We start from the raw sequence: 26,281 nt of genomic DNA, 5'->3' as shown, positions 1-26,281 counted from the left end.
CTTTTGAGTTGGCAACAAGGGACTGCTTAGTGTCTCTTTGAATCTAACATTTTTTCTTTTCATGCTCTTTACAAAGACCTTATCATTATGAATATAAGGAGCAAGAAATCTGTTATACTTGAGGAGATGTATACTATTCTAGAGGCTGATGTGAGACCCTAATTGATTTGTTCTAATTTCTCTGTTTTTTTTTTTATACCCAGCTCTCAGATTTTGTTTTTAAGAAACAGTAATGCCAGATATGAAACTATGATTTTTCCCTGATAATGAAAGAGTGAAAGAGACCAATTACCACTTTCATATTCTACCGGAGAATTCATCTTTTCTGGATTTTGATTAGAAATGAATTCTGTGGCCAAAGAGTTAATGAATTTTGAATGTGAGTGGATTTTTTTTAGGTTCTTTGCACACTGGATGCAGTTAGATGATTGTTCATTAACTTAAACCTACATTTCCTGATGTGCTTGTGAAGTGTATTTATGCACTTTACCTTTACAATAACTGGCTGATCCTGTTGTATGAGATAATGGTTGAAACCTTTTTTCTTTTTGTGTGTACAGATGCCTGATGTGTAAACCTGTCATCTGACACATTTTGGTACTGTTGTTAAAAGCCGCTGAGTTCCTTTATCCTTTTTCTGTAGAAAGATATTTCATGATCCATGCAGTCTTGTAAAATGTATCGATGTCTAAATTTCAATAATGTAAATAGTTCCTCAATCAGAAATTGGAAAATCTCCAAGGTTTGTTTATGTATCATATTTATGCAGTAATACTGTAGTTATAAGGAAGTTCCCAAGTGGTGACAGCAGTGCAGTAAGCCATTATCACAGTGGCTCTCACTCTCCCCTCCCTGACCCAGGATGTTTTTCCTTTCTGCCTCATGTATATGTAGGTTGCTAGAACCCAGTTCACAAACACAAGCTTTCTCTCTATCTCTCACATAACACTAACAACACGTAATTCGCATTATTCCTTATCCAACACTGCTATTTCTCTGTATCATTGAGAGGTGGATATATATGTTGTGGATGAGAGGGCTTGGGAAGTGAGTTGTTGTTCGCTGATGATAGCGCTGGTGGCTGATACGTGTGAGAAACTGCAGAAGTAGGTGACTGAGTTTGGTAAAGTGTTGAAAGAAGAAAGCTGAGCGTAAATGTGAATAAGAGCATGATTAGTAGGTTCAGTAGGGTTGAGGGACAAGTCATTTGGGAGGTAAGTTTGAATGGAGAAAAACTGGAGGGAGTGAAATGTTTTAGGTATCTGGGAGTGGATTTAGCAGCACATGGAACCATGGAAGTGGAAGTGAGTCACAGGGTGGGGTAGGGGGCAAAGGCTCTGGGAGCATTGAAGAGTGCATGGAAGGCAAGAACGTTATCTCAGAGAGCAAAAATGGGTATGTTTGAGGGAATAGTGGCTCCAAGAATGTTACATGGTTGCTAGGCGTGGGCTATAGATAGGGTTGTGCAGAGGAGGGTGGATGTGTTGGAAATGAAATGTTTGAGGACAATATGTGGTGTGAGGTGGTTTGATCAAGTAAGTAATGAAAGGGTAAGAGAGATGTGTGGTAATAAAAAGAGTGTGGTTGAGAGAGCAGAAGAGGGTGTATTGAAATGGTTTGGTCACATGGAGAGAATGAGTGAGGAAAGATTGACAAAGAGAATGTATGTGTCAGAGGTGGAGGGAATGAGGAGAAGTGGGAGAGCAAATTGGAAGTGGAAGGATGGAGTGAAAAAGATTTTGAGCAATTGGGGCCTGAACATACAACAGAGTGAAAGGCGTGCAAGGAATAGAGTGAATTGGAACGATGTGGTATACCGGGGTCAATGTGATGTCAATGGATTGAACCAGTGCATGTGAAGTGTCTGGCGTAAACCATGAAAAGTTTTGTGGGGCCTGGATGTGGAAAGGGAGCTGTGGTTTCAGTGCATTACACGTGACAGCTAAAGACTGAGTATGAATGATTGTGGCTTGTTTTGTCATTTCCTAGCACTACCTCATACACATGCAGGGGGGGAGGGGGTGCCATTTCATGTGTGGCGGGGTGGTGATGAGAATGGATGAAGGCAGCAAGTATGAATATGTACATGTCTATATATGTATATGCCTATGTATGTATACGTTGAAATGTATATGTATGTATACGTTGAAATATATAAGTATGTATATGTGGGTGGGTTGGGCCATTCTTTCGTGTGTTTCCTTACACTACCTCGCTAATGCAGGAGACAGCGACAAAGTATAATGAACATAATACTGCAGCAGCTGGTGACTGAGTTTGGTAAAGTGTGTGAAAGAAGAAAGCTGAGAGTAAATGTGAATAAGAGCAAGGTTATTAGGTACAGTAGGGTTGAGGGACAAGTCAATTGGGAGGTAAATTTGAATGGAGAAAAACTGGAGGAAGTGAAGTGTTTTAGATATCTGGGAGTAGATTTGGCAGCGGATGGAACCATGGAAGCGGAAGTGAATCATAGGGTGGGGGAGGGGGCGAAAGTTCTGGGAGCATTGAAGAATGTGTTGAAGTCGAGAACATTATCTTGGAAAGCAAAAATGGGTATGTTTGAAGGAATAGTGGTTCAACAATGTGAAGTGAAGTGTTTTAGATATCTGGGAGTAGATTTGGCAGCGGATGGAACCATGGAAGCGGAAGTGAATCATAGGGTGGGGGAGGGGGCGAAAGTTCTGGGAGCGTTGAAGAATGTATTGAAGTCGAGAACATTATCTTGGAAAGCAAAAATGGGTATGTTTGAAGGAATAGTGGTTCCAACAATGTTATATGGTTGCAAGGTGTGGGCTATGGATAGAGTTGTGCGGAGGAGGGTGGATGTGCTGGAAATGAGATGTTTGAGGTCAATATGTGGTGTGAGGTGTTTTGATCGAGTAAGTAATAATAGGGTAAGAGAGATGTGTGGTAATAAAAAGAGTGTGGTTGAGAGAGCAGAAGAGGGTGTTTTGAAATGGTTTGATCTCATGGAGAGAATGGGTGAGGAAAGATTGACCAAGAGGATATATGTGTCAGAGGTGGAGGGAACGAGGAGAAGTGGGAGACCAAATTGGAGGTGGAAAGATGGAGTGAAAAAGATTTTGAGTGATATTGGCCTGAACATGCAGGAGGGTGAAAGGCATGCAAGGAATAGAGTTAATTGAAACGATGTGGTATACCGGGGTTGACGTGCTGTCAATGGATTGAGCCAGGGTATGTGAAGCATCTGGGGTAAACCATGGAAACTTGTATGGGGCCTAGATGTGGAAAGGGAGCTGTGGTTTCAGTGCATTATACATGACAGCTAGAGACTGAGTGTGAACGAATGTGGCCTTTGTTGTCTTTTCCTAGCGCTACCTCGCCCACATGCGGGGGGAAGGGGCCGTCATCTTATGTGTGGCGGGATGGCGACATGAATGAATGAGGGCAGACAGTATGAATTATGTACATGTGTATATATGTATATGTCTGAGTGTGTATGTATATGTATACATTGAGATGTATAGGTATGTATATGTGCGTGTGTGGACGTGTATGTATATACATGTGTATGTGGGTGGGTTGGGCCATTCTTTCGTCTGTTTCCTTGCGCTACCTCACTAACACGGGAGAGAGCGACAAAGTATAATAAAAGATATATAATATATAATGTCCAGAGAAAGGTGCAAGAGGTGAAAAAGAGGGCAAATGAGACTTGGGGTGAGGGAGTGTCATTAAACTTTAGGGAGAAAAAGACAGGAGGTAAATAAAGTGCATAAGACAAGAGAACAAATGTGAGCATCGGTGAAGGGGGCAAATGGGGAGGTAATAACTAGTAGTGGTGAAGTTAGAGGGAGATGGAATGGGTATTTTGAGGGTTTGTTGAATGTGTTTTGTGATAGAGTGGCAGATATAGGTTATTTTGGTCGGGGTCATGTGTGAAGTGAAATGGTCAGGGAGAATGATTTGGTAAACAGAGAAGAGGTAACGAAAGTTTTGTGGAAGATGAAAGCCAGCAAGGTGGCGGGTTTGGATGGTACTGCTTTGGAATGAATTAAAAAAGGGGATGACTGTTGTTGACTGGTTAGGGAGGATATTCAGTGCATGTATGGTTCATGGTGAAGTGCCTGAGGATTGGTGCATTGCATGTTTGGTGCCACTGTACAAAGGCAAAGGGGACAAAGGTGAGTGTTCAAATTACAGAGGAATAAGTTTTTTAGTATTCCTGGGAAATTGATTGAGGGTATCGATTGAGAGGGTCAAGGCATGTACCGAGTATCAGATTGGGGAAGAGCAGTGTGGTTTCAGAAGTGGTAGAGGATGTGTGGATCAGGTGTTTCTTTGAAGAATATATGTGAGAAATACTTAGAATAACAGATGGATTTGTATATGGCACATATGGATCTGAAGAAGGCATATGATAGAGTTGATGGAGATGCTTTGTGGAAGGTATCAAGAGTATATGGTGTGGGAGGTAAATTGTTAGAAGCAGTGAATAGTTTTATCAAGGATGTCAGGCATGTGTACGAGTAGGAAGAGAGGAGTGATTGGTTCCCAATGAGTGTCGGGTGCATGATGTATCCATGGCTGTTCAATTTGTTTATGGATGTGTTGTTTGGGAGGTAAATGCAAGAGTTTTGGAGAGAGGGGCAAGTATGCAGTCTGTTGTGGATGAGAAGGCTTGAGAAGTGAGTCAGTTGTTGTTAGCTGATGATACAGCGCTGATGCCTGATTTAGGTGAGAAACTGCAGAAGTCGGTGACTGACTTTGGTAAATTGTGTGAAAGAAGAAAGCTGAGAGTAAATATGAATAAGATCAAGGTTATTAGGTTCAGTAGGGTTGAGGGACAAATTAATTGGGAGATAAGTTTGAATGGAGAAAAACTTGAGGAAGTGAAGTGTTTTAGATTTCTGGGAGTGGATTTGGCAGTGGATGGAACCATGGAAGCAGAAGTGAGTCACAGGGTGGGGGAGGGGGCTAAGGTTCTGGGAGCATTGAAGAATGTGTGGAAGGCGAGAACGTTATCTTGGAGAGCAAAAAAGGGTATGTTTGAAGGAATAGTGGTTTCAACAATGTTATATGGTTGCGAGGTGTAGGCTATAGATAGAGTTGTGCAGCGGAGGGTGGGTGTGTTTGAGGACAGTATGTTGTGTGAGGTGGTTTGATCGAGTAAGTAATGAAAGGGTAAGAGAGATGCATGGTAATAAAAAGAGTGTGGTTGAGAGAGCAGAAGAGGGTGTATTGAAATTGTTTTGTCACATGTAGAGAATGAGTGAGGAAAGATTGACAAAGAGGATATATGTGTCAGAGGTGGAGGGAACGAGAAGTGGGAGACCAAATTGGAGGTAGAAGGGTGGAGTGAAGAAGATTTTGAGTGATCGGGGCCAGAACATTCAGAAGGGTGAAAAGCATGCAGGGAATAGAGTGAATTGGAACGATGTGGTATACTGGGGTTGATGTGCTGTCAATGGATTGAACCAGGGCATATGAAGCGTTTTGGGTAAACCATGGAAAGTTCTGTGGTGCCTGGAAGTGGAAATGGAGCTGTGGTTTCAGTGCATTATACATGACCGCTAGAGACTGAGTATGAACGAATGTGGGCTTTGTTATCTTTTCCTAGCACTACCTCGCGCGCGTCAGGGATGGGGGTGTCATTTCATGTGTGGCGGGGTGGTAACTGGAATGATAAAGGCAGCAATTATGAATTATGTACATGTGTATACATGTATATGTCTGTGTATGCGTATATATGTATACGTTGAAATGTATATGTGTGTATATGTGTGTGTGTGGACATTTATATATATACATGTGTATGTAGGTGGGTTGGGCCATTCTTTCGTCTGTTTCGTTGCACTACCTCACTAACGCGGGAGACAGTGACAAAGTATAATGAAAAAAATAATGAAAAAGATGATATTAATTTTCAGTTGATTTTCTTTTTATTCTTGAAATACACAAAACCTAGTTGGAACACAAATACTGCCCATCTTCAGTCAAATTGATTACAAATGATGCAACACAATATAAAGTACAAAACAGGAGAGTCACATCTTGAAATGTTACAAATGAAGGTAGTGGTGTAGATATGTTGATTGGTGGACCTTGTTTCCTTAGAGTTCATGCATGGTGTTGTGGTCGGTTGGGGTCAAACTCATTGGGTTAAAGACTTGGGGGTTTGCGTGAAGTGTCTGTAACTGGGAAAGTTTGGTGGAAGTAGAGAGGAGGGTCATTTTGGGTGTAGTATAGAATAATTGCAAAGTCCTTGCTTGTCATGTACTTTGATGATTCATGAAGAAATTATATTCTCTTATGTTCATGGGTTTTGTTATCTGTGGTCTTGTTGGCTGATGGTAATGTTTCAGCATCACTGTGTTTTTAGAAAGATGCTGACAAGTGAGATTCATGTTAAGTTGTTGCATATGTAATTTAGGGCCTCAGTTTTGAAGATGAAGTGTTAAACATCAGCTATGTGATGTAGTTGTTGTACTGATGTAGATAACATTGTTTTAAAGTATACAATCTTCAGTAGTAAAGTACAATAGTTGATTGTTGTGAGTTATTGTATTGTGTGAGGTTGTTCCCCATAGTGTAGTCATCAGTTTTCTTGTTCTTGTGGTAAATTATGATACTGAGATGTAATATATGTCTTATCACACCAGTTTACTCCAACCCACATACACCATTCACCCTACTGCATGTTCAGGTCCCAGTCTCTCAAACCTTTTTCACTCCATCCTTCCATTTCCAATTTGGTCTCTTTCTTAGTCTTTCATTACCTTTTAGATGAAACCACCTTACATCACATAAAGTTCTCAAGCATTTCATTTCCAACACATCTACCCTCCTCCTCACAAGATCATCTCCAGCCCATGCCTCACATCAATATTGAAATGTTAAAACTATTATACCCTCAAATATACCCACTTTTGCCTTCACAGATAATGAGCTATCTTTACACACAATTGCCAATGCTCCCAGAACCTTCACCCTCTCACCCTCTCTGTGATTCACCTCTGCTTCCATCATTCTTTTCCCTGCCATATCCACTCTCGAGCTCCTAAAACACTTCAATTCCATTTTTTTCTCCTTTCAAACTCACACCCCAACTAACTTGTGCCTCAACCTATTCATCAAATTTACTCTCAACTTCCTCCTCTCACACACACTTCCAAACTCAGTCGCCAGCTTCTGTACTTTCTTACTCAAATCTATCAGTAGTGTTTGATTATCAGCAAACATCAGTTGACTCACATCCCAGGTCCTCTCATTCTATATACCGACTGCGAATTTGTACCTCTCTCCAAGACTCTTGCATTTACCTCCCTCACCACCCCATCCATAAACAAATCGAACAACCGTGGTGACATCACACACCCTTGCCATAGACCAGCCCTCATTAGAAATCACTCGCTCTCCTCTCTTCTTACTTGTACACATGCCTTACACCCTTGATAAAAACTTCTCACTGCTTCTAGTAACTTTCCAATGACACCATACATTCTTAAGACCTTCCACATGGCATATCTGTCAACCATATCATATGATTTCTTCAGATCCATAAATGCCATATACAAAGCAATCTGTTTCCCTAAGTATTTCTTACATTCTTTAAAGCAAATACCTGATCCATACATCCTCAACCATATCTAAAACCATATTGTTCCTGCCCACTCTGAATCTCTGTACATACTTTCACCCTCTCAATCACCACTCTCCCATACATCTTAAAAGAAAACTCAGCAAACTTATACTTCAGTAATTTAAAAACTCACCTTCATCCCCCTTGCCTTTATACATTGGCACCATACATGCATTCCTCCAAACCTCAGGTACCCCACCATGATCCATACATACATTGAATATCCTGATTAACCAATCAGCAACACAGTCACCCCCTTTCTTTAGAAATTCAAATGCAATACCATCTGCTCCTGCCACCTTGCCACATTTTATCTTATGTAAGGCTTTCACCAAATCACTCTCCATGACTCTCACTTTGCATACCACCCCAACCCAAATACCCTCCATGTGTCACCATATCATAAGACATTCAGCGCTTCTTCAAAATACTCACAACATCCCCTCTTCACTTCATCACTACCTGTTACCACTTCCTCCTTTGCCCCCTCACCAATGTTTCCATTTGTTCTCTTGCTTTTTGTGCATTATTAACCTCCTCCCAAAACATTTTCTTTTTCTCCTTCAAGTTTATCGATACTTATGTACCCCAACTCTCATTTGCCTTCTTTTCCAACCCCAGCACCTTCCTCTTGACTGCCTGCTGCTTTCTCTTATGCAATTCCCAATCATTTGCACTCCTTCCTTGTAAGTACCGCCCATATGCCTCTCTTTTCTTTTTCACTAGAACCTATCTTCATCTCACCACTTACTACCCTCTTTAATATGCAATCCACAGGCATCTCTCACACATGCCAACATTGCTTCCCCTAAATATCTCCCAATCCTCACCCACTCTTCTAGTTTCATTTACTTTCACTGTTTATCATGCTACTCTCAATCTTTCCTGGTATTTCTTCACACAAATCTGTTTTCTAAGCTCACTTACTCTCACTACTGTCTTGTTTGATGATATTTCCTCTTTTCTAAAAACCTCTGCAAATCTTCACCTTTGCCAAACAAGATGGTGCTCACACATCCTACTAGCTGCCCTCTAGCACATTCACATCCAAAGATCTCTCTTTTACATGCCTATCATTTGACACATAATTCAGTAATACCCACTGACCATCTTTCCTGCTCACATACGAATACCTGTGTATGTTCTTTTTAAACCAGGTATTCCCATTCATATACATATTTTTCCTCAAATCAAGGAAGTCTACCTGTTTGGTTCCTTTAAGGATCAAAATTCAATCTATAATTGTGGGTTTATACTATAAAGGTGGTAGCTGTTTGACAAAAAATCTTTTGGCACCACAAGCCTTTTACATTTTTGGCCTTTGTGCCCAAATGCTTAGTTTAGATGATAGAAGTAGGTTGTGGATGTTATAAAAAAACTGCATTTTATGGGTTGAATACTATTTTGTTTGTGCTATTCACCTTATACAGTAATGTGTGCAAAGCTTATTGCTTATTCAAGACATTTTATCAAAGAATTGCAATCTATCTATAGTAAGGGATATGTAATGATTTTAGATTTGATATTTTTGATAGTTTTTATATTGCATGCAATTATCAGACTTGTATTGCATAAGAATGTACAGCATGAATAATGATTAGTATGTACTAAGCATGGTTTGACAGTTGATTTTTCATTTATTGAGTTGTAGAATATGATCTCTTTGAAATTGCAGTTTTATTAACTGTATATCTGTGTTCACTTTTATCTACATTATCATTTCTTTGTTGAAGCATTCAGTCCATGGTTATATTTTGAATTTTTACTTTTCAAAGAGCCTTTCTTTCTTTAGTAATGTATGATCTGTAATCACATATAGCATAATCCCTCTCAGTACTGTTAGCATAATATTTGCTCATCACCTGTTGTTTCATCAAATTTTTAGTTTTGTATGCCATTACAAAGAATCTAATGTGATTAATTTTGTGCAGACGGAACATTATTAATGAGATAATGCAAGCAACAGCAATCAACAATCTGAAAAAAGCCAAAGGTGTGGATTTGAGCCGTGAAAGTACACCACAAGGATCCGGAAAAGGTGACTTGCTTCAGGTATGTGGAATGTGTGGTATTATAAATGTGCTGTGTTCCATGTGTTTTAGTGAGAATGGAAAATTTTTAGCAATTTGAATTCTGTCAATTGTAGTCAGCTGATTTACAAGATACGTTACATGTTGCATTGATATGATGGGGATCTTTAGATTACCTTGCTGTGCACAATATATTGAAAGCTCAAGTTAGGTGTCTGTGATATGAATGTGACAAGAAAAACAGAAGATATTAGTGGTAAATGATATTAAGGAAAGTGAAGCAACATTTTGCAATTTCTGGGAAGAAAAGTAAGCATTCAGATTCAGTGATTTGGAATCAGATAATTTTTCACACATTGAATGAAGGTGACTCAAAGACATACTTTCTCAGACAATAGATGCAATACTTTTCAGTATTTTTCATTTGAAATACCCCTCCCATAAACATAGTGCTTCTCTTTCTTCTGCCTTATCCTTGGTCTTTATTCAAAGATCCATGCTGGGCATTCCTACACTTTTTTGCAAAAGAAAACAAGAATGATCCCAAGCTACTTCTGATGTATAGTAATAAGTAAGATTATTTACCATAGTTTTCATAAAATGTATCAATAATCTGCAAAGCTTATCCCTACATGTCTTTGAAAGTGACTAAGAGGGGCAGAAGTGGAGTACTGAAAATCTTCAGCTCTGTTATAAGCACCTTCTTGAAATAGGAACAGAAAGAGCAAAGTGAGGATTTTTTCCTCAAAGGTTTAGTTCTTAATGTTGCTTCACAGAGGTGTGGGAGAAGGTGAGCATTTTGAAATGAATGGAATTAGCAAAGATGTAATCACACGAGTGCCATAAAGTACTTGTTATTGTATGAAGATGGGATCATACATAAGATTGGATGAAGGGAGAAATGGTAGTGACAAATCTGTAGCCTGATGCTGAAGCTGTCTGCCATAAGAATTTATAGAAAACAAGTAGAAATACATTTTATCATGCACAAGATCACAGAGGTTAAGTATAGCTATTTTTAGATTGTTGAACCCACTATTCCCTCACACATACCCACTTTTACCCTCTTAGATAATGTTTTCTCTTTCCACACTTTCTGTAGTGCTCCCACAGCCTTTGCCCCCTCTCCCACCCTGTGACTCTCTTCTACTTTCATGTTTTCATTCAATGCTAAGTCCAATCTTAGATATCTAAAGCACTTCTTTTCCTCCAGTTTTTATCATTCAAACTTACATCCCAACTAACCTGACCCTTAACCCTGTTGAATCTAATAACCTTGTTATTTGAGACACTCTTCCAAGCTAAGTTGCCAACCTCTTCAGTTTCTCACTGGGATTAGCCACAAGAACTGTATCATCAACAAACAAAAACTGACTGACTTTTCAAGCCCTCTCATCCCCCACAGACTGCATACTCTCCCCTCTCTCCAAGACCTTCGCATTTATCTACCTCACTACCCCATCCATAAACAAATTAAACGACCATGTTAACATCACACACCCAGCCTTCACTTAGAACCATTCATTTTCCTCTCTTCTTACTGGTACACACACCTTACTCCCTTAATAGAATCTTCTCACTGCTTGTAGTTGCTTACCTCCCTAACCATAAATTCTTAAAACCTTCCACAAAGCATCTCTGTCAACCCTGTCATATGCCTTCTCCAGATCCGTGAATGCCATATGCAAATCCATCTGTTTTTCTAAGTATTTTTCACATACATTCTTCATAGTAAATATCTGATCCACACATCCTCTACTACAGGTACACCACCAGTTTTCCAGCACTCTTGGTTCCAAAGCCTTGCTGGATTAACTATTTTGCCAGACCAACCATGGTCACGTAATAATAATTCCTCAACACACCTCTAACCCACTAATTATACATCTCCCATTTGTCTAAAGTATACCATGGGCTGGTAGAAATTTAGATGAAGCAAATATTAAGTGTTTGAGCACCCTAAGATGGTAAGTCTGTCCTTGGATTGTTTGAATCCTGTGGGGTCTTCTTCGTCTTCTGTTGTTAATGTTTTCCTAGGTGTGCATCACCAGAATAATGCAATTTCATCTGCATTATACACCTGCTCAGGCCTGAGGTGCTTGTCAGCTACGAGTTTTGCAGATTCGTCCACATACTCAGCAGCTCCTACATGGTTTGCAAACTGTTTTTCTCCACGCACTTTATTCATGGAAATTCCATGACGCTTCTTGAATCTTTGAGACCATCCTTCATTACAGTCATGCTCATTTTGTAATTTAAGTTCTTTATGGAAGAACTTAGCCTAGTCCATTATCAAGCTACCTGACAAGTCCACTCCATCACTCTGATGCTGTTGAAACCATTCCATCATCACTCAATCGTACTCAGTACTCTAACCATCTTTCATAATTTTTCTAATTGTCATTTGCTTCTTGGAATCACTCTCTGCATAGAATTTCAATATTTTCTTTCTTTGCTTCTTTCTGTCATAAACTGTTGATGAACTGATACTGTAGATGTCACACAGCTTATGCACTGAAACACCACAGTCCATTTTCCAACAGTTCTACTTTGTCTTGATCGATATGGACTGGTGTTTACGTTTAACACCACGACTGACACTCTCATATGTCTTAGAAGCCATAGCTAGGGTTAGATTTAAGCAAAATAAGCTAAGAATCTCACAGAATTGCAGTATCACCACCAAGTGCAGTGTAAAGAATGTAATTAAGTGCACCTTACACACATTACCACCTGCGGCCACCCAGTAAAGTAGTCCAGTGGCTGCGGTAATTTCAAGTTCCCTCATGTAATTTTGTCCACTGAAGGAGGTGCCGAACCATCAGTTGCCGGAAATTTGGTGGTGTACCTGTGCTTCTGAAACCACACTGTTCCTCCCCAGTCTGATGCTTTTTACATGCCCTCACCCTCTCAATCAATATCCTCCCATACAATTTACCGGGTCTACTCAACCCACTCATACCTCAGTAGTTTGAGCACTTACCTATATCCTCTTTGCTTTTATACAGTGGCACTATAAATTCATTCTTCCAATCCTCAGACACCTCATCATGTTCCATACATGCACTGTTTATCTTTATCAACTAATCAGCAACACATGCATCCCCTTTCTTAATATATTCAACTGCAGCACCATTCACTCCAGCTGCTTTGCCACATTTCATCTTATTTAGGGCTTTCACCGCCTCTACTCTCTTTACTAAACCACTCTCCAAGACTCTTTCACTTTGCATACCACCCTGACAAAAACACATTACATCTGCCACTCTGACATGAGACACATTTAACAATCCTTCAAAATACTCAATCCATCTCCTGTTCACTTCATCACTACCTGGTATCACTCTCCTTTTTCTTCCCTGACTGATGTTGCCATTAGTTCTCTTGTCGTTCACACATTATCAACCTCCTTCAAAAATATATATTTACACTCCCTAAAGTTTAATGATACTCACTCAGCCCATCTCTCATTTGCCCTCTTTTTCAACCCCTTAACCTTCCTTGTGACCTCTTGCTGTTTTCTCTTGTACATTTCCCAATCATTTGCACTCCTTTCTAGTAAGTACTGCTCAAATACCTCTCTTTTTTTTCTTTCACTAGCAGTTTATTTCTTCATTCCACGACTCACTATATCAATCATTTGCACTCCCTTCCAGTAAGTACTCTTCAAATACCTCTCTTTTCTCTTTCACTAGCAACTTTATTTCTTCATCCCACCACTCACTACCCTGTTTAATCTGCCCACATCCCACCTTTTGCACGCCACATACATCTCTTACACATGCCATCACCATTTCCCTAGATACCTTCCATTCCTCACCCACTCTTCTTGCTTCATTTACTGTAACCTTTTCACATTCTACACTCAGTCCTGCTTGATATTTCTTCACACAAGTCTCCTTTCCAAGCTCACTTACTCTCACCACTCTCTTCTCTTCTGCATTGTTTCCTCTTTTTCGAAAGCTTCTACAAATCCTCATCCCTTCCTCCATGAGATACTGATCAGACATCCCACCAGTTGCCCCATTCAGCACATTCATATCCAAAAGTTTCTGTATCACTTGTCTGTCAATTAATATTTAATCTAATAATGCCCATCTCTCCTACTCCCATATGTATACATGTGTATATCACTCTTTTTGAACCAGGTATTACTAATCACCAGTCTTTTTTCAGCACACAACTCCTCAAGCTCTTCACTATTTCCTTTCATAACACTGATTATCCCATGTGCCCCAATTTTATCCTCAACTACCACATTACTTACCTTTGCATTTAAATCACCCCATCTCTAATACCCAGTCTCATTCATCAAACTACTGACACACTTACTCAGCTGCTCCCAAAACTCTTGCCTCTCATATAAGCACCAATAATCACCCATCTCTTGCCATCCGCTTTCAGTTTTACCCACAATCATAGATGTACTTCCTTATTCGCTGTCAAACACTAACAACTCCTGCTTCAATAGTGCTAATCCTTTCTTAGCTGTTGTCCTCTCAACAACTCCTGACATGACTCCTAAGACAACTCTAAACCATTCTTTCCCTTTACCCTTGAGCTTTCTTTACTCAGGGCCAGAATATCCAGGTTTTTCCTCAAACGTACTACCTGTATCTCTCCTCTTATCTTGTGTACATCCGCACACGTTCAGACACCCTAATCTGAGCATTCAATGAGGGTGAGTGCTTTCCGTCTGGCTTCTGCTTGTTTCCTCTTTTAGTAGTGGAAATATAAGAAGAGGAGGGTTTGCAGATCCTCTCCTGCCCCCAATATGCACCTTCTGTGACATGCAGGAAATACAGAAGAAGAATTCTTTCTCTCCTACCTCATGGTTTTATATTTATTCATTTATATGTTATACTTTGTTGCTGTCTCCCGCGTCAGTGAGGTAGCACAAGGAAACAGACGAAAGAATGGCCCAACCCACCCACATACACATGTATATACATACACGTCCACACACACACACATATACATACCTATACATTTCAACATATACATATATATACATACTCAGACATATACATATATACATACTCAGACATACATATACATATATATACACATGTGCATAATTCATACTTTCTGCCTTTATTCATTCCCGTCGCCACCCCGCCATACATAAAATGACAACCCCCTACCCCGGCATGCGCACGAGGTATCACTAGGAAAAGACAACAAAGGCCACATTCATTCACACTCAGTCTCTAGCTGTCATACATAATGCACCGAAACCACAGCTCCCCCTCGACATCCAGGCCCCACAAAACATTCCATGGTTTACCCCAGACGCCTCACATGCCCTGGTTCAATCCATTGACAGCACGTCGACCCCGGTATACCACATCGTTCCAGTTCAATCTATCCTTGCACTCCTTTCACCCTCTTGCATGTTCAGGCCCCAATTCCTCAAAATCTTTTGCACTCCATCTTTCCACCTCCAATTTGGTCTCCCACTTCTCCTCGTTCCCTCCACCTCTGACACATATATCCTTTTTATCAATCTTTCCTCACGCATTCTCTCCATGTGACCAAACCATTTCAAAACACCCTCTTCTGCTCTCTGAACCACACATCTCTCTTACCCTTTCATTACTTACTCGATCAAACCACCTCACACCACATACTGTCCTCAAACATCTCATTTGCAACACATCCATCCTCCTCCACACAACTCTATCTATAGCCCATGCCTCGCAACCATATAACATTAGAAACCACAATTCCTTCAAACATACCCATTTTTGCTTTCCGAGATGATGTTCTTCCCTTCTACACATTTTTCAACACTCCCAGAACCTTCGCCCCCTCCCCCTCCCTATTACTCACTTCCGCTTCCGCGGGAAATGGCGAATAGTTTAAAAGAAAAGAAGAATATATATATATATATATATATTATTTTTTTTTTATTATACTTTGTCGCTGTCTCCCGCATTTGCGAGGTAGCGCAAGTAAACAGACGAAAGAAATGGCCCAACCCACCCCCATACACATGTATATACATACGTCCACACACGCAAATATACATACCTACACAGCTTTCCATGGTTTACCCCAGACGCTTCACATGCCCTGCTTCAATCCACTGACAGCACGTCAACCCCGGTATACCACATCGCTCCAATTCACTCTATTCCTTGCCCTCCTTTCACCCTCCTGCATGTTCAGGCCCCGATCACACAAAATCTTTTTCACTCCATCTTTCCACCTCCAATTTGGTCTCCCTCTTCTCCTTGTTCCCTCCACCTCCGACACATATATCCTCTTGGTCAATCTTTCCTCACTCATCCTCTCCATGTGCCCAAACCACTTCAAAACACCCTCTTCTGCTCTCTCAACCACGCTCTTTTTATTTCCACACATCTCTCTTACCCTTACGTTACTCACTCGATCAAACCACCTCACACCACACATTGTCCTCAAACATCTCATTTCCAGCACATCCATCCTCCTGCGCACAACTCTATCCATAGCCCACGCCTCGCAACCATACAACATTGTTGGAACCACTATTCCTTCAAACATACCCATTTTTGCTTTCCGAGATAATGTTCTCGACTTCCACACATTCTTCAAGGCCCCAGGATTTTCGCCCCCTCCCCCACCCTATGATCCACTTCCGCTTCCATGGTTCCATCCGCTGCCAGATCCACTCCCAGATATCTAAAACACTTCACTTCCTCCAGTTTTTCTCCATTCAAACTCACCTCCCAATTGACTTGACCCTCAACCCTACTGTACCTAATAACCTTGCTCTTATTCACATTTACTCTTAACTTTCTTCTTCCACACACTTTTCCAAACTCAGTCACCAGCTTCTGCAGTTTCTCACATGAATCAGCCACCAGCGCTGTATCATCAGCGAACAACAACTGACTCACTTCCCAAGCTCTCTCATCCCCAACAGACTTCATACTTGCCCCTCTTTCCAAAACTCTTGCATTTGCCTCCCTAACAACCCCATCCATAAACAAATTAAACAACCATGGAGACATCACACACCCCTGCCGCAAACCTACATTCACTGAGAACCAATCACTTTCCTCTCTTCCTACACGTACACATGCCTTACATCCTCGATAAAAACTTTTCACTGCTTCTAACAACTTTCCTCCCACACCATATATTCTTAATACCTTCCACAGAGCATCTCTATCAACTCTATCATATGCCATCTCCAGATCCATAAATGCTACATACAAATCCATTTGCTTTTCTAAGTATTTCTCACATACATTCTTCAAAGCAAACACCTGATCCACACATCCTCTACCACTTCTGAAACCACACTGCTCTTCCCCAATCTGATGCTCTGTACATGCCTTCACCCTCTCAATCAATACCCTGCCATATAATTTACCAGGAATACTCAACAAACTTATACCTCTGTAATTTGAGCACTCACTCTTATCCCCTTTGCCTTTGTACAATGGCACTATGCACGCATTCCGCCAATCCCCAGGCACCTCACCATGAGTCATACATACATTAAATAACCTTACCAACCAGTCAACAATACATTCACCCCCTTTTTTAATAAATTCCACTGCAATACCATCCAAACCTGCTGCCTTGCCGGCTTTCATCTTCCGCAAAGCTTTCACTACCTCTTCTTTGTTTACCAAATCATTTTCCCTAACCCTCTCACTTTGCACACCACCTCGACCGAAACATATATATATATGTATATATATATATATATATATATATATATATATATATATATATATATATATATATATATATATGGGAGCGGAGGGCCAGAAATCCTCCCCTCCTTATATTTTTTAACTTTCTAAAATGGGAAACAGAAGGAGTCACGCGGGAAGTGCTCGTCCTCCTCGAAGGCTCAGACTGGGGTGTCTAAATGTGTGTGGATGTAACCAAGATATGAAAAAAGGAGAGATAGGTAGTATGTTTGAAGAAAGGAACCTGGATGTTTTGGCTCTGAGTGAAAGGAAGCTCAAGGGTAAAGGAGAAGAGTGGTTTGGGAATGTCTTGGGAGTAAAGTCAGGAGTTAGTGAGAGGACAAGAGCAAGGGAAGGAGTAGCAGTACTCCTGAAACAGGAGTTGTGGGAGTATGTGATAGAATGTAAGAAAGTAAATTCTCGATAAATATGGGTAAAACTGAAAGTTGATGGAGAGAGATGGGTGATTATTGGTGCATATGCACCTGGGCATGAGAAGAAAGATCATGAGAGGCAAGTGTTTTGGGAGCAGCTGAATGAGTGTGTTAGTGGTTTTGATGCACGAGACCGGGTTATAGTGATGGGTGATTTGAATGCAAAGGTGAGTAATGTGGCAGTTGAGGGAATAATTGGTATGCATGGGGTGTTCAGTGTTGTAAATGGAAATGGTGAAGAGCTTGTAGATTTATGTGCTGAAAAAGGATTGGTGATTGGGAATACCTGGTTTAAAAAGCGAGATATACATAAGGGTATGTATCTTGTGGAGGCTAAGGTGAAGATTTGTATGGGTTTTCAGAAAAGAAGAGTGAATGTTGGGGTGAAGAGGGTGGTGAGAGTAAGTGAGCTTGGGAAGGAGACTTGTTTGAGGAAGTACCAGGAGAGACTGAGTACAGAATGGAAAAAGGTGAGAACAATGGAAGTAAGGGGAGTGGGGGAGGAATGGGATGTATTTAGGGAATCAGTGATGGATTGCGCAAAAGATGCTTGTGGCATGAGAAGAGTGGAAGGTGGGTTGATTAGAAAGGGTAGTGAGTGGTGGGGTGAAGAAGTAAGAGTATTAGTGAAAGAGAAGAGAGAGGCATTTGGACGATTTTTGCAGGGAAAAAATGAAATTGAGTGGGAGACGTATAAAAGAAAGAGACAGGAGGTCAAGAGAAAGGTGCAAGAGGTGAAAAAAAGGGCAAATGAGAGTTGGGGTGAAAGAACATCATTAAATTTTAGGGAGAATAAAAAGATGTTCTGGAAGGAGGTAAATAAAGTGCGTAAGACAAGGGAGCAAATGGGAACTTCAGTGAAGGGCGCAAATGGGGAGGTAATAACAAGTAGTGGTGATGTGAGAAGGAGATGGAGTGAGTATTTTGAAGGTTTGTTGAATGTGTTTGATGATAGAGTGGCAGATATAGGGTGTTTTGGTCGAGGTGGTGTGCAAAGTGCGAGGGTTAGGGAAAATGAGCTGGTAAACAGAGAAGAGGTAGTAAAAGCTTTGCGGAAGATGAAAGCCGGCAAGGCAGCAGGTTTGCATGGTATTACAGTGGAATTTATTAAAAAAGGGGGTGACTGTATTGTTGACTGGTTGGTAAGGTTATTTAATGTATGTATGACTCATGGTGAGGTGCCTGAGGATTGGCGGAATGCGTGCATAGTGCCATTGTACAAAGGCAAAGGGGATAAGAGTGAGTGCTCAAATTACAGAGGTATAAGTTTGTTGAGTATTCCTGGCAAATTATATGGGAGGGTATTCATTGAGAGGGTGAAGGCATGTACAGAGCATCAGATTGGGGAAGAGCAGTGTGGTTTCAGAAGTGGTAGAGGATGTGTGGATCAGGTGTTTGCTTTGAAGAATGTATGTGAGAAATACTTAGAAAAGCAAATGGATTTGTATGTAGCATTTATGGATCTGGAGAAGGCATATGATAGAGTTGATAGAGATGCTTTGTGGAAGGTATTAAGAATATATGGTGTGGGAGGCAAGTTGTTAGAAGCAGTGAAAAGTTTTTATCGAAGATGTAAGGCATGTGTACGTGTAGGAAGAGAGGAAAGTGATTGGTTCTCAGTGAATGTAGGTTTGCAGCAGGGGTGTGTGATGTCTCCATGGTTGTTTAATTTGTTTATGGATGGGGTTGTTAGGAAGGTGAATGCAAGAGTTTTGGAAAGAGGGGCAAGTATGAAGTCTGTTGGGGATGAGAGAGCTTGGGAAGTGAGTCAGTTGTTGTTCGCTGATGATACAGCGCTGGTGGCTGATTCATGTGAGAAACTGCAGAAGCTGGTGACTGAGTTTGGTAAAGTGTGTGGAAGAAGAAAGTTAAGAGTAAATGTGAATAAGAGCAAGGTTATTAGGTACAGTAGGGTTGAGGGTCAATTCAATTGGGAGGTGAGTTTTAATGGAGAAAAACTGGAGGAAGTGAAGTGTTTTAGATATCTGGGAGTGGATCTGGCAGCGGATGGAACCATGGAAGCGGAAGTGGATCATAGGGTGGGGGAGGGGGCGAAAATTCTGGGAGCCTTGAAGAATGTGTGGAAGTCGAGAACATTATCTCGGAAAGCAAAAATGGGTATGTTTGAAGGAATAGTGGTTCCAACAATGTTGTATGGTTGCGAGGCGTGGACTATGGATAGAGTTGTGCGCAGGAGGGTGGATGTGCTGGAAATGAGATGTTTGAGGACAATGTGTGGTGTGAGGTGGTTTGATCGAGTAAGTAACGTAAGGGTAAGAGAGATGTGTGGAAATAAAAAGAGCGTGGTTGAGAGAGCAGAAGAGGGTGTTTTGAAATGGTTTGGTCACATGGAGAGAATGAGTGAGGAAAGATTGACCAAGAGGATATACGTGTCGGAGGTGGAGGGAACAAGGAGAAGAGGGAGACCAAATTGGAGGTGGAAAGATGGAGTGAAAAAGATTTTGTGTGATCGGGGCCTGAACATGCAGGAGGGTGAAAGGAGGGCAAGGAATAGAGTGAATTGGAGCGATGTGGTATACCGGGGTTGACGTGCTGTCAGTGGATTGAATCAAGGCATGTGAAGCGTCTGGGGTAAACCATGGAAAGCTGTGTAGGTATGTATATTTGCATGTGTGGACGTATGTATATACATGTGTATGGGGGTGGGTTGGGCCATTTCTTTCGTCTGTTTCCTTGCGCTACCTCGCAAATGCAGGAGACAGCGACAAAGCAAAAAAAAAGAAAAAAAAAATGTTCTGGAAGGAGGTAAATAAAGTGCGTAAGACAAGGCAGCAAATTGGAACTTCAGTGAAGGGCACAAATGGGGAGGTGATAACAAGTAGTGGTGATGTGAGAAGGAGATGGAGTGAGTATTTTGAAGGTTTGTTGAATGTGTTTGATGATAGAGTGGCAGATATAGGGTGTTTTGGTCGAGGTGGTGTGCAAAGTGAGAGGGTTAGGGAAAATGATTTGGTAAACAGAGAAGAGGTAGTAAAAGCTTTGCGGAAGATGAAAGCCGGCAAGGCAGCAGGTTTGGTTGGTATTGCAGTGGAATTTATTAAAAAAGGGGGTGACTGTATTGTTGACTGGTTGGTAAGGTTATTTAATGTATGTATGACTCATAGTGAGGTGCCTGAGGATTGGCGGAATGCGTGCATAGTGCCATTGTACAAAGGCAAAGGGGATAAGAGTGAGTCCTCAAATTACAGAGGTATAAGTTTGTTGAGTATTCCTGGTAAATTATATGGGAGGGTATTGATTGAGAGTGTGAAGGCATGTACAGAGCATCAGATTGGGGAAGAGCAGTGTGGTTTCAGAAGTGGTAGAGGATGTGTGGATCAGGTGTTTGCTTTGAAGAATGTATGTGAGAAATACTTAGAAAAGCAAAAGGATATGTATGTAGCATTTATGGATCTAGAGAAGGCATATGATAGAGTTGATAGAGATGCTCTGTGGAAGGTATTAAGAATATATGGTGTGGGAGGAAAGTTGTTAGAAGCAGTGAAAAGCTTTTATCGAGGATGTAAGGCATGTGTACGTGTAGGAAGAGAGGAAAGTGATTGGTTCTCAGTGAATGTAGGTTTGCGGCAGGGGTGTGTGATGTCTCCATGGTTGTTTAATTTGTTTATGGATGGGGTTGTTAGGGAGGTGAATGCAAGAGTTTTGCAAAGAGGGGCAAGTATGAAGTCTGTTGGGGATGAGAGAGCTTGGGAAGTGAGTCAGTTGTTGTTCGCTGATGATACAGTGCTGGTGGCTGATTCATGTGAGAAACTGCAGAAGCTGGTGACTGAGTTTGGTAAAGTGTGTGAAAGAAGAAAGTTAAGAGTAAATGTGAATAAGAGCAAGGTTATTAGGTACAGTAGGGTTGAGGGTCAAGTCAATTGGGAGGTGAGTTTGAATGGAGAAAAACTGGAGGAAGTGAAGTGTTTTAGATATCTGGGAGTGGATCTGTCAGCGGATGGAACCATGGAAGCGGAAGTGGATCATAGGGTGGGGGAGGGGGCGAAAATTCTGGGAGCCTTGAAGAATATGTGGAAGTCGAGAACATTATCTCGGAAAGCAAAAATGGGTATGTTTGAAGGAATAGTGGTTCCAACAATGTTGTATGGTTGCGAGGCGTGGACTATGGATAGAGTTGTGCGCAGGATGGTGGATGTGCTGGAAATGAGATGTTTGAGGACAATGTGTGGTGTGAGGTGGTTTGATCGAGTAAGTAACGTAAGGGTAAGAGAGATGTGTGGAAATAAAAAGAGCGTGGTTGAGAGAGCAGAAGAGGGTGTTTTGAAATGGTTTGGTCACATGGAGAGAATGAGTGAGGAAAGATTGACCAAGAGGATATACGTGTCGGAGGTGGAGGGAACGAGGAGAAAAGGGAGACCAAATTGGAGGTGGAAAGATGGAGTGAAAAAGATTTTGTGTGATCGGGGCCTGAACATGCAGGAGGGTGAAAGGAGGGCAAGGAATAGAGTGAATTGGAGCGATGTGGTATACCGGGGTTGACGTGCTGTCAGTGGATTGAATCAAGGCATGTGAAGCGTCTGGGGTAAACCATGGAAAGCTGTGTAGGTATGTATATTTGCGTGTGTGGACGTATGTATATACATGTGTATGGGGGTGGGTTGGGCCATTTCTTTCGTCTGTTTCCTTGCGTTACCTCGCAAACGCGGGAGACAGCGACAAAGCAAAAAATATATATATATATATATATATATATATATATATATATATATATATATATATATATATATATATATTGATTGTTTTTATTATACTTTGTCGCTGTCTCCTGTATTATATATATATATATATATATATATATATATATATATATATATATATATATATATATATATCTTTTCTTTCTTTTAAACTATTTGCCATTTCCCGCGTTAGCGAGGTAGCGTTAAGAACAGAGGACTTGGCCTTTTTTGGAATATCCTCACCTGGCCCCCTCTATTCCTTCTTTTGGAAAATTGAAAAAAAAAAAAATGAGAGGGGAGGATTTCCAGCCCCCCGCTCCCTCCCCTTTTAGTCGCCTTCTACGACACGCAGGGAATACGTGGGAAGTATTCTTAATCCCCTATCCCAGGGATATATATTTTGAGTATTTTGAAGGTTTGTTGAATGTGTCTGATGACAGAGTGGCAGATATAGGGTGTTTGGGTCGAGGTGGTGTGCAAAGTGAGAGGGTTAGGGAAAATGATTTGGTAAACAGAGAAGAGGTAGTAATGTATATACGTATATACGTATATACGTATATACGTATGTATATACATGTGTATGGGGGGGTTGGGCCATTTCTTTCGTCTGTTTCCTTGCGCTACCTTGCAAACGCGGGAGACAGCGACAAAGTATAAAAAAAAAAAAAAAAAAAATATATATATATATATATATATATATATATATATATATATTAATTCTTTTTATTATACTTTGTCGCTGTCTCCCGTACTAGCAAGGTAGCGCAAGGAAGCAGACGAAAGAATGGCCCAACCCACCCACATACACATGTATATATATACATGTCCATACATGCACATATACATATATATATAGATACACAGACATGTACACATATACATATTCACTCTTGCTGCATTTATTCATTCTCGTCGCCACCCCGCCACACTTGAAATAGCTGTCATGTATAATTCACCGAAACTACAGCTTCCTTTCCAGGCCCCACAAAACTGGTTTACCCCAGACGCTTCACATGCCCTGGTTCAATCCATCAACAGCATGTCGCGCCTGGTATACCACATCGTTCCAATTTACTCTATTCCTTGCAAGCTTTTCACCCTCTTGTATGTTCAGGTTCCGATCTCTCAAAATCTTTTTTGCTCCATATTTCCACATCCAATTTGATCTCCCACTTCTCCCTGTTCCCTCCTCCTGTGATACATATATCCTCTTCGTCAATCTTTCCTCACTCATTCTCTCCATGTGACCAAACTATTTCAATACACTCATCTGCTTTCTCAACCACACTCTTTTTATCACCACACATCTCTCTTACCCTTTCATTACTTACTCCATCAAACCACCTCACATCACATATTGTCCTCAAACATCTCATTTCCAACACATTCACCCTCCTCCACACAACCCTATCTATAGCCCATGCCTCACAACCATATAACATTGTTAGAACCACTATTCCTTCAAACATACCCATTTTTCTTTCCGAGATAACGTTCTCACCTTCCAAACATTGTTCAACGCTTCCAGAACCTTTGCCCCCTCCCCCACCCTGTGACTCACTTCTGCTTCCATGGTACCATCCGCTGCCAGATCCACTCCCAGATATCTAAAACACTTCACTTCCTCCAGTTTTTCTCCATTCAAGCTCACCTCCCAATTTACTTGTCCCTCAACCATACTGAACCTAATAACCTTGCTCTTATTCACATTTACTCTCAGCTTTCTTCTTACACACACTTTACCAAACTCAGTCACTAACTTCTGCAGTTTCTCACCTGAATCGGCCACCAGTGCTGTATCATCAATGAACAACAACTGACTCACTTCCCAAGCCCTCTATCTACAACAGACTGCATACTTACCCCTCTCTCCAAAACTCTTGCATTCACCTCCCTAACTACCCCATACATAAACAAATTAAACAACCATGGAGACGTCACGTATCCTTACAGCAAACTGACATTTCACTGGGAACCAATCTCTATCCACCCTATCATATGCCTTCTCCAGATCCGTAAATGCCACATAGAAATCCATCTGTTTTTCTAAGTAATTCTCACATACATCCTTCAAAGCTGACACATCCTCTACCACTTCTGAAACCACACTGCTCTTCCCCAGTATGATGCTCTGCACATTCCTTTATCCTCTCAATCAATACCCTTCCATATAATTTCCCAGGAATACTCAACAAACTTATGCCTCTCTATTTTGAACAGTCACATTTATCCCCTTTGCCTTTGTACAGTTGCACTATGCATGCATTCTGCCAATCCTCAGGCACTTCACCATGATCCATACATACATTAAATATCCTTACTAACCAATCAACAACACAGTCACCCCCTTTTTTGATAAATTCCACTGTGATACCATCCAAACCCTCCGCCTTACCATCTTTCATCTTCTGCAAAGCTTTCACTACCTCTTCTCTGTTCACCAAACCATTCTCCCTGACCCTCTCACTTTGCTCACCTACCTGACCAAAACACCCTATATCTGCCACTATTATCATCAAACACATTCAACAAACCCTCAAAATATTCACTCCATCTCCTCACTTCCTCACTGCTTGTTATTACCTCCCCATTTGCCCCCTTCACCGATGTTCCCATTTGTTCTCTTGTCTTAATCTCTTTATTTTTCTCCTTCCAAAATATCTTTTTATTCTCCCTAAAATTTAATGATACTCTTTCACCCCAACTCTCATTTGCCCTCTTTTTCTACTCTTGCCGCTTTCTTTTATACATATCCCAGTCATTTGCCCTACTTCCCTGCAAAAATTGTCCAAACACCTCTCTCTTCACTTTCACTAACAATATTACTTCTTTATCCCACCATTCACTACCTTTTCTAATCTGCCCACCTTCCACCTTTCTCATGCCACATGCATCTTTTGCACAAGCCATCACTGCTTCTCTAAATACATCCCATTCCACTCCCCTTACGTCATTTGCTCTCACCATTTGCCGTTCTGCTTTCTATCTTTCCTGGTAGTTCCTCAAACAAGTCTCCTTTCCAAGCTCTCTTACTTTCACCACTCTCTTCTCCCCAACATTCTCTTCTTTTCTGAAAACCTCTAAAATTCTTCACCTTCACCTCCATCATAAGATTGTAATCAGACATCCCTCCACCTGCCCATCTCAGCACATTTACATCAGAAGTCTCTCTTTCACATTTCCATTTACAACACTGAACACCCCATGTACACCAATTGTATGCTCAACTCCCACATTACTTACCTTTGCATTCAAATCACCCATTACTATAACCTGGTCTCGTGCATCAAAGCTGCCCCCAAAACACGTGCCTCTCATGATCTTTCTTCTCATGAACAGGTGCATAGGAGCCAATGATCACCCACCTCTCTCCATCCACTTTCAGTTTTACCAGTATCAATCTAGAGTTTACTTTCTTATACTCTATCACATATTCCCACAACTCCTGCTTCAGGAGTGCTAGTCCTTCCTTTGTTCTTGCCCTCTGACTTTGCTACCAAGACATTCCCAAACCACTCTTCCCCTTTACCCTTGAGCTTCGTTTCACTCAGAGCCAAAACATCCAGGTTCCTTTCCGCAAACATACAACCTATCTCTCCTTTTTCCTCATCTTGGTTACATCCACTCACATTTAGACACCCCAGTCTGAGCCTTTGAGGAGGCTGAGCATTCCTCGCATGACTCCTTCCTCTGTTTCCTGGGTAATTATATGGGAGGGTATTGATTGAGAGGGGAAAGGCATCTGTAGAGTATCAGATTGGGGAAGAGCAGTGTGGTTTCAGAAGTGGTAGAGGATGCATGGATAAGGTGTTTGCTTTCATGA

The 26,281-nt window shown here is 41.1% G+C and overlaps 1 protein-coding gene across 1 annotated transcript in view; it reads left to right on the top strand.

The window, feature by feature from the left end:
- The window catches only part of LOC139749133 (sorting nexin-25-like), a 455,484-nt gene that overhangs the window by 192,686 nt on the left and 236,517 nt on the right, over positions 1-26,281 (top strand). Inside the window, 1 exon segment of the mRNA XM_071662758.1 lies at positions 9,535-9,655. Coding sequence (XP_071518859.1) covers positions 9,535-9,655 — 121 coding nt within the window.

Source organism: Panulirus ornatus, chromosome 6 (genome assembly GCF_036320965.1).
Source record: "Panulirus ornatus isolate Po-2019 chromosome 6, ASM3632096v1, whole genome shotgun sequence".
Classification (NCBI taxonomy): Eukaryota; Metazoa; Arthropoda; class Malacostraca; order Decapoda; family Palinuridae; genus Panulirus; species Panulirus ornatus.
Note: the sequence above shows the minus strand (reverse complement) of the source record. Positions and strands in the feature narration are given on the sequence as shown.